At 45.4% G+C, this 14,766-nt stretch overlaps 1 protein-coding gene across 4 annotated transcripts; it reads right to left on the bottom strand.

The window, feature by feature from the left end:
- Window positions 1-245: 245 nt before the first annotated feature.
- On the bottom strand, window positions 246-13,785 carry nap1l1 (nucleosome assembly protein 1-like 1). Of its 4 annotated transcripts, XM_049010227.1 has the most exons (16): window positions 13,398-13,511; window positions 9,726-9,764; window positions 8,436-8,524; window positions 7,582-7,684; window positions 6,365-6,506; window positions 5,858-5,950; window positions 5,130-5,258; window positions 4,781-4,852; window positions 4,530-4,669; window positions 4,302-4,447; window positions 4,196-4,215; window positions 3,918-4,040; window positions 3,529-3,561; window positions 3,361-3,411; window positions 2,627-2,661; window positions 246-1,911 (listed from the first exon to the last, which is right to left on the bottom strand). In XM_049010227.1, exons 1-15 carry the CDS (start codon window positions 13,457-13,459, stop codon window positions 2,656-2,658), a joined length of 1,248 nt encoding a protein of 415 aa, XP_048866184.1. In that variant the 5' UTR covers window positions 13,460-13,511; the 3' UTR covers window positions 246-1,911; window positions 2,627-2,655. The 4 variants fall into 4 exon arrangements, with proteins under 4 accessions (XP_048866184.1, XP_048866185.1, XP_048866181.1 ...); XM_049010228.1 differs by lacking the exons at window positions 2,627-2,661; window positions 13,398-13,511 and adding an exon at window positions 13,629-13,785; XM_049010224.1 differs by lacking the exon at window positions 2,627-2,661 and having other exon boundaries at window positions 13,398-13,510.
- Between the last annotated feature and the right edge of the window lie 981 nt (window positions 13,786-14,766).

The raw sequence follows: 14,766 nt of genomic DNA, 5'->3' as shown, positions 1-14,766 counted from the left end.
TCGGAAATCTGGCTGCCGCCTAGCGGTTGTCGAACAATATTTGACTAATGTCCTTCAAAGAGCAGAGCTGACTGATGTCGTTGGTAATCCGCAGAGGCGATGCTCCAGTCGAGTCCCTTCTCCCAAGCTGATTTACCAGGTAGTTGCCCCTTTATCACCAGTATACAGTTTATTAAAAAAAAAAAAAAAAAAGCTTGCTTGGCCACGGACTAACATTTTAACAAAAGGACCAGACAGAACAGGTGCACATTTAACCAATTTAATCATGAATATACAATACACATACAATTGAGTACATTAGTTTTGTGTAGCATAGCATTATGCTTTGACAACAGCTGCACCAAAGGGACCCCTTCAGAATCCAGTTTTATAATGGGACTGCATCAATATCCCACATCACCTATGGTGTAGTTTATGTGCATCAGCAGCAACTGCGGGAGCACTGCGCCCACAGTAAGTGGGCTACGTGTCGTGACCAATCAGGTGACCACTGCTCCTGTTAACCAAGTGCTGTTAAGGATCCTACTGCAACCATCAGAGAAGGTTCAAGGACAAACTGGGAAGGCAGGGCTGAACATCTGGCAGAAACTGCCACTTCAGGCCGCACACCCCATCTTCAGCTACAAAGGTAGGTTAAAAAAAAAAATCATTCATTCACAGTGATAGTCTGGGGAAACCAGCTGGCAATTAGCCTGTGTTACTGTAATTTGTTCAACCACCTTTCCTTCCAGCCAATGAAAGTCAGGGCTGCTGGATTTCAGATCTTAGCCAGCTGGAAACACTCATACATGTCATATATGCCTTCCCCAAGATTATGTGCTGGACAAATTCACCCCCCTACCCCAATAACACTTTGTGGGCATCTGCAGACAGAAGGAGGATTCCAGTCAAACAACCCTTCTCAGCCACGCAATGGTACCACTCACTGAACACACAAGTGCTGAGACTCCATCTAGGCAGATCAGCACTTTGCCAGCGTAGGAATGTGGATAAAGATCCAGTAATCGCTGTTACCTATAGTGCTCTAACTTGCTACATAAAATTTGGAATGCATCAGACTAGGCCACATCAGCTCCGCAAACTGAAGCCACAAACATGGCAACCCAAATAAGACTGAGGATTCAGCAGCTTCAATATGCGATTCATTTCACAAATATACTCAAAAGCAAATCATGGCTGCCAATGAAATTAATTGAGAAATGTCCCGTCTTTACAACGGAATGTATTGCGCCCGGCGCCGGATACTCCAAACAGCCAAAGTGGTACCAACCAACACTATAGCGGTCAAAGCTGCCCAAATTCCACACATTTACCCTGGCTGGCGGTGTAAAAAGTGTGGGTAGACGCGACTGAGCAGTGGCGTTAAGTTCAAGGGCTGCGGCAGAGCCAGCAACATGAAAAGGTCACAATCTCATATTTTATTATTATTTTTATAAAAAAAAAAGGAGGGGGGCGGGGGGTGGGCAATCAGCTAGGTTACTCTGGTTGTTTAGAGTAAGGATTTGGTTTGTGAACATGGGCTATCACACACCAGCAACTTGGTTGTCTTCCCACAGCTGTTGTCTGAGAGCAGCACAAGAAGACTTCACGAAGAACCCAAAACTATCAAGCAGTGGAGAAATAAGTTCATGCTTTGAGTGAGTTACTGCATTCTATTTATCCTAAAAAAACAAAAAAAAAAACTAAAAATACTATGCAGAATGAGCCATGGCTTGGAATTGGCCCCCATTATACGAGTTTGGTAACAAAAATGTTGAAATTCCATAATTTCTACCAAGAAAATATATAAAACAGTATAAGGCTGTAAGTAACTATGTTTTGTTTCAGAAGCTGTTACAGTGCAGTTACTCCCCAAGGCCACGGGCTCCGGCTTCACTGTTGGTTGCACTCTGCTGGTGGATTCGTGTCCTTCTGTGGAGACAGAGATACTGGACCATCACTCATCACATCTGCTGCAAATCAGCACGATAAACTACCACTGCCTGACGACAAACATTAAGGCCGTGATTCTCAGATGGTCATTCACTATAGGTGTTCTGCTGTCCCAGGAGGGTGGACTAGGCCTGGAATATGCTAGCAGAACCCCCTTCAAAGTTACCTATATTACACTGTTACTGCCAAGTGTTCATAACCTCTTTAGGCTGTCCGAGCCGTAATAGGATTGCCACATTAGCAACAATATGAGCTAAGTAAGTCATCCCACACAAATCACATTAGAAACACACACAAAAGGGGTTTTACTATCACATGGGGTGGGCACTTGCACAGGTGGTCACGTGAGTATTCTGGAAGGTTCCGGAATAGTGCTGTGGGGAAGGGAGGTATGGACTAGCAGTCCTTCCAGGATACGCAAGAAAGCAATCATCCTCCCCCCTATACAGAAACACTTATGAACAAAGTGACTTCCACACTAAACCACATAATTGTACCCTCACTCCATGCCAAATGGGGTGACAAACGGTGAAACGTCAGAATTTTGTATCAAACTGCAAATTTAGCCTCAACTTAGAGGGCATGAAACTGAATAGCATACAGTGGCAAGGGGTGAGGAGTGGCGTGCAAATGAGGAAAAAATGGAGCAGTGGGTGGAAGGCATTAAAGGGGATAGTCTGCGGGCTGTACCTACCAGAAGAGGGTTATTTCTACAGACATCACTTAAACCTAGTGAGGAAAGATTTAGAGAGCAGCTGACAAGGGGCCAAGTGAGAGGAGTTGAAAACCATTTTTAAAAGGCGCACAGTGCATCACATCGGTGGGGCAGACGGCTGGCAGACAGACAGGCGATAAAAGCAGATTCATCCTCAATGGAAAAACGTGTGTACTCATGGGGGCAATACCAAGCCAATAAGCAAACTTCCAACTCTGCAGGAATGTTCCAAAAGCATTTGGATTTGGGGTGGGGGTGCAGGACCAATTCACATGCCACGTCAGCCAGCAATTCAGCGGAAAGCTTGAAACCAAGCAGTACTAAACAACCCAAGTGAAATGAGGAAACCTTTCTAAAGCCAAGCCAGAACCAGTCAATCTGCGCAACCACACGCACTCCAGCATACAACGGGATACACCAGAAGATAGTAAAGGCAATTCTCATTAGTATGAATTCAATTCTCACAAGAAACTAAAACTGAGCAGGCACACAAATGAATACATTGGCTAGAACAGGCACAATAGAAATCGCTATAGTTAGTTCTGTAAAACTTACTCCATGAACGATTTGCAATGTGAAACATACCAACCTAGTTGTTGCGTACAAGTCTCAAAAAACAGAAAAGCAGAGGTCCTTATACCAGAGGCCCTGTCTGAAATTTCTCATTGGGATTTGCATGTCTCTACCCTACTGCTCAGAGGCTGGGTACACACCTTGGGTTCGTAATCTGGGTCGTTCTCCTCATCTGCTTCCTCTTCACCCTCCTAAATCATTGGAAAAAAGGGTTAGACCATTTGATGGGGGGGGGGGGGGGGTGGGATACACCAACCATGCTACAGGTAAATGTTTCGTCTATTAACACAATCAGTAAAGGCTCCTACCTCATCATCAGCCTCCTCACCCTCTTCATCATACTGAAAGGATAAATAAGTCCATTAGAACCAAGATGCATGGTAGGATCCCCAAAGGTTTCCTGGGATGTTGATCTCAGTTCCCTGCAGAACACTGGAGGTTCCCACCCACCCACCTCCTCTAACCTAAATCACACTGTCAGTTGAACTCTCTGCCCCCTGCCCCCCCCTCCCCACATGCAGTGTTGCCAGGTAACACTAGCAATTTATATTTTGGGGGAGAAACCAGTTATAATCTAGTTCTGCTGGTCCAAACTAATTAAACCAGGGGAATTAATCTGAAACCAGCAATCAAAACAGGAGGGGGACCAACAGCCTTCGCAGGCTACAAAAGCATCTGTCTCGCTGGGCGAACTCACATCGTCGTCGTCGTCCTCGATGGCCTCGCCTGTGAAGTACAACACCGCCCTTGGCACGATACGCTCACGGATGAAATGGCCGATCTCAAAGTCAGCGGCGAGGACGGCCTCCGAGTCCTCGTCCTGAAAGTCAACGCGCCAGATCAATCTTAGTCGCAATTATTGCTGCACAAGCTGTAAAATGAGATGTTTGAGCTCAGAAGCAACAACAGGATGACACTTAATATAGCAAATTTAGCAAATGAAGGTATATTCAAAGCTCATGAGAGCTAACTTACCAGCTCTCCATTTTCAGGGACTGAAAAACAAAAATAACCATTAGTGACTTGCCAGCACTGAAGAAATAAGACCTTCTGTAGAGTCCAGGGTTGGTGGTACTCCTACCTTCAGGGGGACTGAAGAAGTTGAAAAAGGAATCATTGGGCACAGTCTTGGTGACCGTCCTCACGGTGCCACGCCCCTTGTGCTTCTGCTTCTTCTTTATCGTCTTCAGGGTGACGTTTTTGCCCTTAGTCCAGTCAATCTGGCAACTAAAAAGAAAGTGGAAAAGCAAGCAACCTTAGCACCAAGCGACAATCCTCAACCACGTGACCAGAACAGAACGGACCCTACCCCGTGCAGCCCATGATCTCCGGCCCGTCAAAGGAGAACGGATCCGCCTCATCGGGCTCCGACCGCATCTTGTAGGTTTTCGTCAACATTCGGTTTGTGAAGAAGTCGTTGGGCTCAAAGTAGAACTCTAACGTGAAGCTCTGAGGACAGCAAGGGGCCAAGGGGACAAGCAGCAGTAAAGGAAACTGAACTCGCTGATGACAGGACACAGATGGTCAGCTTAAAGCAAGCACAGTAAAGTAAAGACAAACCATTGGCTGGTCGGGATCCGAAAACTTGACTTTAATGTCTTGTAAGTGCTTGAGAATGGGTTCATCGTGTTCCTGGAAGGAAGGAATTAGTGTTAAGACATGCTGTGGCAGTATTTTGCAAAGGGCCAGCTAAGTCCATCTGCTTGCTGACCCAGCAGATGAACTTAACTGCACAAATCACTTACACTGCATAAGGCACAAACGAAGCAGGTAAAGCCAAACTTTACAGCTGAAATATCAGGAGCCCCCAGTAGGGGGAAGCAGCAGCCAGGCTTCCCAAATGGCAGGCGGGAAAGGCTCTGTGCAGCATGAAGGCGAACATGCCCCCTCCCCGATTTGCTGACAATACCTGCAGCATATCACTGAGCAAGTCGACGTTCTTGAACACTGTGAGCCAGAAATCTGGGACGCCCCTTGGGTCCTCCTTCTCCTCATCCTTTTTTTCTTCCTCCACTTTGGCCTTTTCCTTCATATCCTCCTGAAATAAAGGTATAGAACAGACATGCTTGAGGCAGACCATTCACCTGCTTGTTTCATTCAGAATTTTAAAAAAGTCATGTAAACAGCCTATGCTCTTACCAGTAAATGTCAACAGAATGCCAGTGGTCTAAGGCATCAGAACTTGCATCTTAAACCATCATCAAACAATTATAAATCAGGATGCGACAAGCAACCATGACCCTGCATCATCGCCACACCATATGTCAAAGAGCACTAAAAGACCACAATGTCCCACAGTCAAACGAGACATTTCATCTGCTTCTATAACCCATTTCTTTCCACCAAGAGCCAGAAACCACCTTCAAATTACATGTTTAACACTGGCTTAAATTAAGCACAGGGTTAGTAATGCGGCTTCCAGAAGTAGAGAACAGAGTCTGTTCCTGCAGGTCACAGAAAGTCAAATTAACGCGGATTAAATGTACAAGCACAGTGTCGACACACTATGCATGTTTACCCATATCTGAAAACAGCTCGTGCTAAAAGTGCTAAAACAAAAAAGAATTGAATATTGCCTGAGCATTACATCACATGACAACATGCACAACATCACATGGACAGAGGAGTCACCAGTACCTGCTTACTTACAGTAAGCTCTTCCTCCTCATCTGCCTTCCACTCGCATTCCTCGTCCGTAGGCTCGTACGCTGCTTTGATGATATCGCTCCGCTGGATTGTGGAGAGGGAGACATTAGTTCAGACTAAACACAATCAGTCTAGACAACCAAAGGGTTGCTATGTTTACAGTGTAAGCAGCTAGCACTTTCCTGAACATCAGCGCAATGCTACACGATGTTCTAATGCTCGTGCTAAGCACGTATCCCAGATCACTAAAATTTCCATCCTCAGCCTAACCAGACAATTTCCATCTTTTGAAGTTGGTGATGAAAGCTGATTATTAGAGAAGCATCATAAAAATCAGAGTGCTACGGGAGCAACGGCAACCTGCCAATTCAGAAGTGAGGTCACAGCACACGCATAACCTGATCAGCTCCCTTCACCATGTCGCATGGAGAAAAATGATAAATCCAAGGGCTTAAAGCAGGTAACCCCTTCACTCCTCCAAGGGTCTGGCACGCTCACCTTATCGAAGAGCGGCTGGTACAGGGCCGCGTATTTCCTTTCCAACTCGTGGACTTCTTCATAAAACTTGGCTTCGATGTGGGCACACTTCACCTGGAGGTTCTTGAGGGCATTGACACGCCTCTTGACAACCTTGGGTAAACTGAGAAGCAGGAAAAAAAAAAAAAAAAGTAAACAAACCCTTGTGGTCAGCTGAGAGAAAAATGATAGGAATGCTGATGACAGGAGTCCATCTGACGGAGGGCGAGTGACACCCGCAGCAGCTGTTGTCACCCTCCAGGGAACAGAAAAGCCCTGGCATTGCTCCAAAGGACACAGACCCCAGTGAACTCGGAGCTGCTCCAGCCGGCCACCACAGCCATTAAATCCTCGCTCAGGCTTCTGCTTGCTAATCCGCAGTGTTCTGCATATGGTTCTGTCATCTCCACATGGATGTTCTACACTGCACTATCTAGGTGCCAGCATCTGGTCCCTGAAGCCAGCTTGCGGTTCAGCTATGGTTCCCTTCAACCCTCAATGAAAGCAGAGAATTCATTTCACCACACCCATCTCACAAAAAAAAAAATAATTCCAGAGACCAGATCCAGAAAAATATTTTACTACTCTAGCGAGTTCTGGAGATCTGAAATACAGGAGAAAGCTGGCATGCGAGGTTGCGTACATCAGCAGAAACTAACACTACTTGGGCACAATCACTGGTGAAATCTCAGGATCAGGGGTCTGACCTTCACTAAATGCCCCAGCATGACCCAGGCTGGGTGATGGAATAAGGGCAGAGGAAGAGAAGCTATCAGGACCAGCCTTTGGAAACTGATCCGTCCTGAGTTTTGCAAAGTCATACTGTGATCAACAGTACAGCTGGTAATTAACCCAAAGGCATTTCATGCATCTGTTTTGATAGATGTACTGCAGAAGAGTTGGCAAGAACATTTTATGAGCGTTTGCAACATTTAACGGAAGATAAAAATCATAGGTTGTTAATACATACTTATGGGCTTAATATTGATCGAACCGTTTTTATGATGCGGTAATGTAATGCAGGGGGCAGAGAGACAAGTCAAAGCTACGTATAAATCCGGCAGGAAGGACCATCACTGCAACCATCAGAAAACCACAGAGTTGCAAGAAGCTGACCTCAACGGCCAGCATTAACGCATCTGCAACATTCCTATACCTCCCAAAGCGACCTCCAGGAATGAAACGAGGCTGAGGCTCACCTCTCCATGTAGCCCGACGGTGACCCGACCAAGCCATCCAGCCGCTCCTGTAGCGCCGCCAGCACCTGTGGGTTCTGCATCATCTGGACTGTGAGCTGGCGAGCTGTAGGCAGAGTGATCTGGCTGAACTCCAGCATACTCAACCCAATAAAACCAACGCAATACCTAGACTACCCCCCAATCACTTTTAATGAAAAAGAAAACCATATCTACCTTTAGTGGCACATTTATCAGAAGACAGCTTTCAGGTTACCAAAACCTTAATGCAAGAATTAAGTTGGACCATAAATAATGCAGATCTCCAAGCTTAGTGGAATCATTTTCGGCGAGATTAGGAAAAGTCTGAAGTCCGCATTACAATTTTGAAACATCAAAACGCAGCTGTCCTGCAGACACCTCCTTAGGCACAAGTCGCTCAGCACCAAACTACAGAACAATACTTCAGTGATACTTTAATCATAAGAAAAAATAAGGCACAATTTTCAGAATTGTGTGACGAGAGGAGTCCCGGCCATCTTCGAAAGGAGCAAGGCCAAGCAGAACTTACTCGATTAGAATATGTAATATTAGCTCCCCTTTACAAAGATGTTACGATAATATGGCTCACAGCTGTGAGCCATATTAAGTGAATGATTGACTATGTTTACGCTGCAAAAGGTTTCCCTGCTTCCTAATCCTATCGAGGATCTCTGACAAATAGGCAACTCATCTACCATCAGCAAGAATTAAACCACAAAAAATACAATCTTAAACAAATCAATGGTTTTCAAGCGACATGGAACCAGCAACATGAGTCATGAGCAGAATGAGAAGGTGCCTCATCAAGAACTGAATGAACTGGATGCTCCTCTTACCTTTGGTATTAACATCCTCCCCAGTCTCCTCTTCCTCCACATCTTCCACATCCTCCATATCTGCAGGGTCCAGCTCGGTCTGATCTTTACTGCATGGTAAAGGTGGGGGTCAATGTTATCCGTACGCTGGTTCCACAGAAATATACCCATGCATATCAAGCCCAATGGGTGGTCACACACATTTCTGTCTTCATCTACAGGAAAAGTTCTGGATGGCTGTGAGCTACCTCCGAGTATCGCTTCCTTAAGAGACGTCCACTCACTATTGTTTACGTCGCAAAAGGTTTCGCTGCTTCCTAATCCTATTGAGGATGTACCTGACAGACCGGCCATTCATCAACAAACAGCATAACCAACAGCTATAAATACCAGTGACTCATGTGGCTAGGAGGGCTCCAGAAGCCCCTGACCGGGTGTCCCTTCACAACACAGGGCTTCGAGGCCTAGCAATCACACCCAGGGAAGGTTAACGGCCACTCCCACTCATTCAAGGACAAGTGTTAGAGGAACACAGGAACCAGAGGCAGCGCGTACAAACCAGCTGTGGGCAAGCACAAGCATGAAACAGTCAATGCTACCTTTCACAGACCTTCGTATGCCATTATCCACGGCATGTTAATTCAAAACTGAGCACAAGACTCCAAAACCAGACTAAATTCATCGACTTGATTACGAGATGCCACAACACTAACTCATACATTTATACAGTCCTCAGGTACAGAAATCTTAATTACAATTCAGACTCTCAGCCTTCTGCTTAGGTCAATCACAACTCCACCAGGGAAAGTAAAACTGTATGAAGTGCTTGGAAATTAAAGTTTGATGTGATGTGCCAATGCAGATTAAAGCACCCCCCCCCCCCCCCCGGCTATTCACCACGACAGGGAAAAGTGACATCACCCAGAAATTTCAGATTGGGTCCTGAGGCGAGCCCTCCGCGTTCAGAACTGGGTCACGGCTCAAAGGTTAGATGGCACATTAACATAAGCAAATGGCATGGGGCAACACACCACCAGCTTAATAGTCTCTACACACCTGGAGCAGCAGGGGTCAAAATTAACCGCGAGGACCAGTTTGCAGGAAAAAGGCCCAGGGTTACTATACAGCTGTCACAGAAAGCAGCTGTCCATGCTTGAACAAGCTCCATCCCGTTAAGATGGTAAGAACCAGTATTAAATACTGTAGCAGCATTTTGAGTGGGTGGAGAGAACAGGGACAGCACAAAGAGGGGACAGAGACAGCAAATGCAGAGATGAAAAACACTGCCCCCCCCCCCACCAGAAAACTTACTTATCCATGTCAGCCATCTCTGTACAGTCCAGCAAAGTCCTAGAAGAGCAAAAGAAAAATAGAAAGCAATAATACATTAATAGGCTAAACTTCAGCCACAGCTCTGGTTTCTCTGCTCAAAATCAATTCTCCTCTGAAGCAAACATTAACCTTTTCACACCGGAAGGGCCACACGCAGCCTTTGTTCAGCTGTCACCCCACCTCAAAGCAGGAGCTCGTGACAGCTGTTGGGGACTCAGCGGCCATATGCACAGTGGCTAAAGCAACAAACATTTCAAATCACTCTCGCAATCCCTGCTTACAGCACAACAGCAACAAACAGCAAATCCAGCCTGCTACAAGTCACGCAGTGGGTGGGGGTGGGGGGCACTGGTTACATTTTTTAAATTTCAGCTTATTCAGAAGTAAATGTTAAACAAGGAAGCACAGTTAAATTTACAAAAGCATATATTGTGCATGTCTGAATATATACATTTATATACCGTCAACAAGCCTTTGGTAGAGCATGTAACAATATCAAGCCTATTCAGATATGTGATCCATTAATTTATTGGCAGAGCAGACTGGGGAAGCACTGGGGCACTAAGACTCAAACCAGCCACATGGTACAAGAGGGATTAGAGACCACTAACATCCAAAGACCAAGCTCTGAGGTTCCAGGACCACAGGGCTGTTCCTGATCAGAAACCAGATTGTCAGGCCAATCTGCACAAACAGCAGTTCTACACACCAAACAAAATGATCTCATTACCTAACAAAATCCCTTCAGCATCATCACACAAGAACTTTCAAGAACAATGCTTAAAATGGCACTTGATAGTAGTTGAAAAGTGGACAGAAAAGGAGGGGTGAAATCTCCCACTTATAAAGTATGGTATGTCGCATGTGGACATTTATTACTCACTGGCCTTGCAATTTGTCAGTTTAAAATTCCGAAGAGTTCTGCTAGAATAGCCCAGCGGGCATTAACCTAAAGCTGTCTCTCCCAATCCAATCACCCAGCTATGACAGGCAGGGGTCAGTTTTACATGCATGCCACTAATTTCCAAGCCACCTCCCAAAACATTTAGAGGTACATGGAAGAATTAAAGAAACCTTCACATTATACTTAACAGCACAGAACTATGAATTACATCTTGGTCAAAAGTCACATTTTGATTTTAAAACTGATCCTTGCTGGAATAAGTTACAAAGCTGACAGAACTGTGCTGTGAATAGCACTCAGTTAACATGTTAAACAGAATAATATACTTGCACAGAATGACTACACAGAAACAACAGAATGGCTCTTTGCTGGGCTGATAAGCTAAAGCTGGATGAGACGCTTACATTTCTGTTTGGGGACAGCAACATCAATTGTGGAAGCACCTGGAGTCCAGCAGCCTTTTGCTATGGCACTGCGCTAACAGCAGGGAAGCTGTCATCAGGCAGAATACCATGAAATATTTTAACACTCACGGTAAATCCGACAGCAAAGTGCGGTAATGACTTATTTAAAACGAGCTTTTACAAAGATAACATTGAAGAAACAAAGGGAAACCAGATTAGAAGTCATTTTGCATAGCAAGCATTAACTTCATTCATAAACACTATGCGTGCTGATAATTACTATAATTGAAAATGAGACAGACAAAATTAGACTGAGCCTTATTTTATATGCATTGGTGCTGGCAACCAAGCAAGCATTAAGCAAACACCTGGAATCCACAGATTATCTAGATTTTGACAGCCACTGACCACACCAATCAACCCAATATTAATCGGAAAAAAAGTTCTACAGCACAAAATTGGCTACTTTGCATCCTATGAAAACAATCTATTCATCTGGAGTGGGAAGAGGTCAGAAATGTACAACGGGCTGGGGGTATACAAAGTACAGCAACCCAATAGCCACGTAGATGTGCTGAGATACCATAAAAGTATCTAAAATGCCAATGAGGCACAAAGTGATCAGCTGCCTGAGATGAGAACAGAACAGCGAAAGGCACCATTCCTATGCGTGTAATTGTTTACAGAAAGCTGAGCACATCCGTCCAAACAAGGTGCTGGCCTTTAAACTGTATGCACAATAGCAAACGCCAGTGGCAGAGAAAGATCAAATCGATGTTGGAAAGGCACCACTCTTCCATCACTTAGCTGCTTAGCAGATATTTCCTCCCCAAAGGAAATAAGTGCACGAGTTAAAAGGTTGAATCATCTGTTTATTTTTGAGGTTATTTTCCAGGTGCATCATCCAGTATTCCAGGGATGGATTATTGCAATTAATTCCAGATTCACTGGGGGCTATCACTGAGGCCCAAACATGTCACTTGTAGGTCCTGGACCAAATGCATCAAATACTAAAGCTACCAGCCACACAATTTCCCAATATCCACTGAAAAGCAAAGCTCTTCTCCCACCTCCCCCCAGGGCCAGAAATGACAGCACTTCCAGGATCTACATAAAATAAGAGTGACAGGCAGACACCACTAGTAAACCATACAGATGCCACTGTCTCAGCAGAAAGCAACTCAGGTCACAATCTTCGAGGTCACATATCCAACTTGGATCAAACTACACGGTGGGCAAAACAAACCCTACAAATAAGTCACAGCTGATGTCAAATGTGTGGATTTATTCATTTCCACGGATAAAGTATGCTCATCAAGGTCGTTTATAAGCCATACAAGTAATCCATGTAAACCAGAACAATGAGTGCACAGACCGGTAACTCAAAATACCAAACAAAGCCATTGTCTGCAAGGATTTATGGTGTATATTTAGAAAAGCTGAAACTACCCAGTTCTCATTAAAAACAAAGCATGCCATTAAAACATCAGTGAAAGCTTAGGGATGGTCTGGGCGAGGGGAAAAATGAGGATCAAGTTCACAGGACTCGCCTTCATATTTTTAATACCCAAAGGCCGGAGTCGCACGTAGAGCAGCACGCCGCGCTGAACATGCAACGTGACAACGTGCTGCTCTTCTAGATCCCATTTCTGAATAACTAAAGTGCAGATTTAGCAACAGCGTTTAAGAAAACAGCAGACACAAATAGCGCGAAAGGTGATCAATCCACCGAACCGTGCGGCGACCCTTGGATGGCAGCCAATCCCGGCCTGCTTAGCAGCGACGGCCGGCAGCTCACGCCTCCGGAGCCCAGGGACCCGCCGGTCGCCACGTGTTGAAGGCTAACAGCTAACAAGGCTAGCAGAAATGAAGCGACCGAGACTGCGGGCTTACAAAGCCAGGCTCTACGTCTACATCTGTGATCCAAAACATGATTAATCTGCTAACCATCAACGGTGCGCCTAACTAGTCACTCAAATCACAACAGCTGTAGGCTGGACTAAGGATTAAAGAGCAGGGTTTCACGATTAAGGAGAGCAGCGCCGAGGCTACCGGCCAGGTGTAATACAGGAGGCATACAGGGACCCGTGAGACGCACACTCTCCCGCTTTTCCAATGTGAAATCTCGGCGTAATTCGGAGTCAGAACTCCCGGTCTCATTCAAACACCGAAACTTAACTCTGGCTACCTCTCGTTCCAGTCTCACACACCACCCAACCCCTCTTTCCTTCTCAACAAACGGGCGCAGCACTTCTCTCTCCACAGCATACGCGAACCGCCGTCTGACATCCACGCGTTAAAAAAAATGACTTAAGTTGCCCCCGCACGCCGGACAGTAAATACCGCCGCGAAGACATCCAGGGATCCGAGGCAGAGAAGTAACGCGGCGCCCCCACGGTTAGCATGGAGGCTAGCAGGCAGATCCTTTCAGTATTTCCGCGCCCGTCCAGAGGGAGTCTCGCTGTACGCGTCACACATTCACCATGATAAAAATAAAAGGAAAAAAAGCACGAAATTGAGTACATTCAGGGCCCCGGACAGGACCGAAGCGGGACGAGACTTGTTTTCGCCTACCTTCCTGTTGCCTCGGCTCGGCGTGTATAGAAGTGCGCAACGGAGCGACCACGGCCGGGAAAAACAGTCCGCTCTGAAGGCGGTAAAAGGGAGCGAGGCGCTGCTGCTCGCGCTCATATACATTTAGCGTCATCACGTAACCCGGCAGTCACCAGGGCAACGCTATCCCCGTGGCACGAGCTGAAAGTAACCTAATTCCGCTCGCTTTTCACATGCCTTACTGAAAGCCATAGCCATGCTCCGTCTGATGTCGCACTTTTATTTTAATGTCGTTGAGCATGGATATGGTTGTCTTAGTTGCAAAAACAACCAATAAAGACCATATTGTTCAGAAGTCCATTGCTGTTGGGAGTAATTTTATTGTTGTGCAGACCCCCATTTCTTATTCCATAACTGTTTCCTATTACCTATAAAATTCAGATGCTTTTCCGGTACAGTGTTACAATTTGCATAACTGTAATCTATTTTGTCACGCCATTTTTTCGGTCTATTCATAACATGTATGTACACATTGCATGAAAACAAGAAAGGCAGGACAGGGTGGGTCCATGTTTTGATGTTCCAGACGGCGTTTCACACTACACATTATATTCACAAAGGCGTTTCCAAAGGCACAGAGCTGATTTTATTAAGCAATACAAGGAACAAGTCCATAAACAATTGTCCGGCAGACAGCTTGTCCTTGACATTTAAATCTGCCTTAGGCAAGATATGAGAAGTGTGATGGGACTTGGTCTTTTTCCAACACAGTGAATGTTAATGATCATACCTAACAATTTCATGCTTTTCAGGTGCTTTGGTCTCATGCCAGTTGTCTCCAGCTTGGATCCTGATACAGTGCAAAAAGAAATTTTACAACTCCATGGGATTCCAGTGTCTCCCCTAATCCAGCAGACTGGAATCCCTGCTTGCAAAATCCTGTTACCATCCCCTTACGTACCAGACACCTGGGCTTGGAAGTTGCGTACTTGTAATTAGCAGGAGTCATTTAATATTTTGTTATTTGGTGTGCTCTGATTCAAGCCTGATACTTTTCTTAACAGACAGCTTTGGGAGAGTTAGAGTTAGAAAGATACAAGTCCTTCTAAAATATTAGCTTCCTGTATATTTTTGGTTGTGTTTGTTTCTACATTGCTCT

The sequence above is a fragment of the Brienomyrus brachyistius genome, chromosome 1 (genome assembly GCF_023856365.1).
Source record: "Brienomyrus brachyistius isolate T26 chromosome 1, BBRACH_0.4, whole genome shotgun sequence".
NCBI lineage: Eukaryota > Metazoa > Chordata > Actinopteri > Osteoglossiformes > Mormyridae > Brienomyrus > Brienomyrus brachyistius.
This window is presented reverse-complemented; position numbering and strand designations above follow the sequence as displayed.

What these genes read in the sequence shown, in the direction of transcription:
- nap1l1 (XM_049010224.1), bottom strand. Translation starts at nt 13,459, where the DNA reads ATGCTAACCGTGGGGGCGCCGCGTTACTTCTCTGCCTCGGATCCCTGG. An exon ending in CGGATCCCGACCAGCCAATG is followed by an intron (nt 4,670 to 4,780) that starts GTTTGTCTTTAC and finishes TGCTGTCCTCAG; the next exon opens with AGCTTCACGTTAGAGTTCTA. An exon ending in ACCCAGATTACGAACCCAAG is followed by an intron (nt 1,912 to 3,360) that starts GTGTGTACCCAG and finishes CTGTCTCCACAG; the next exon opens with AAGGACACGAATCCACCAGC.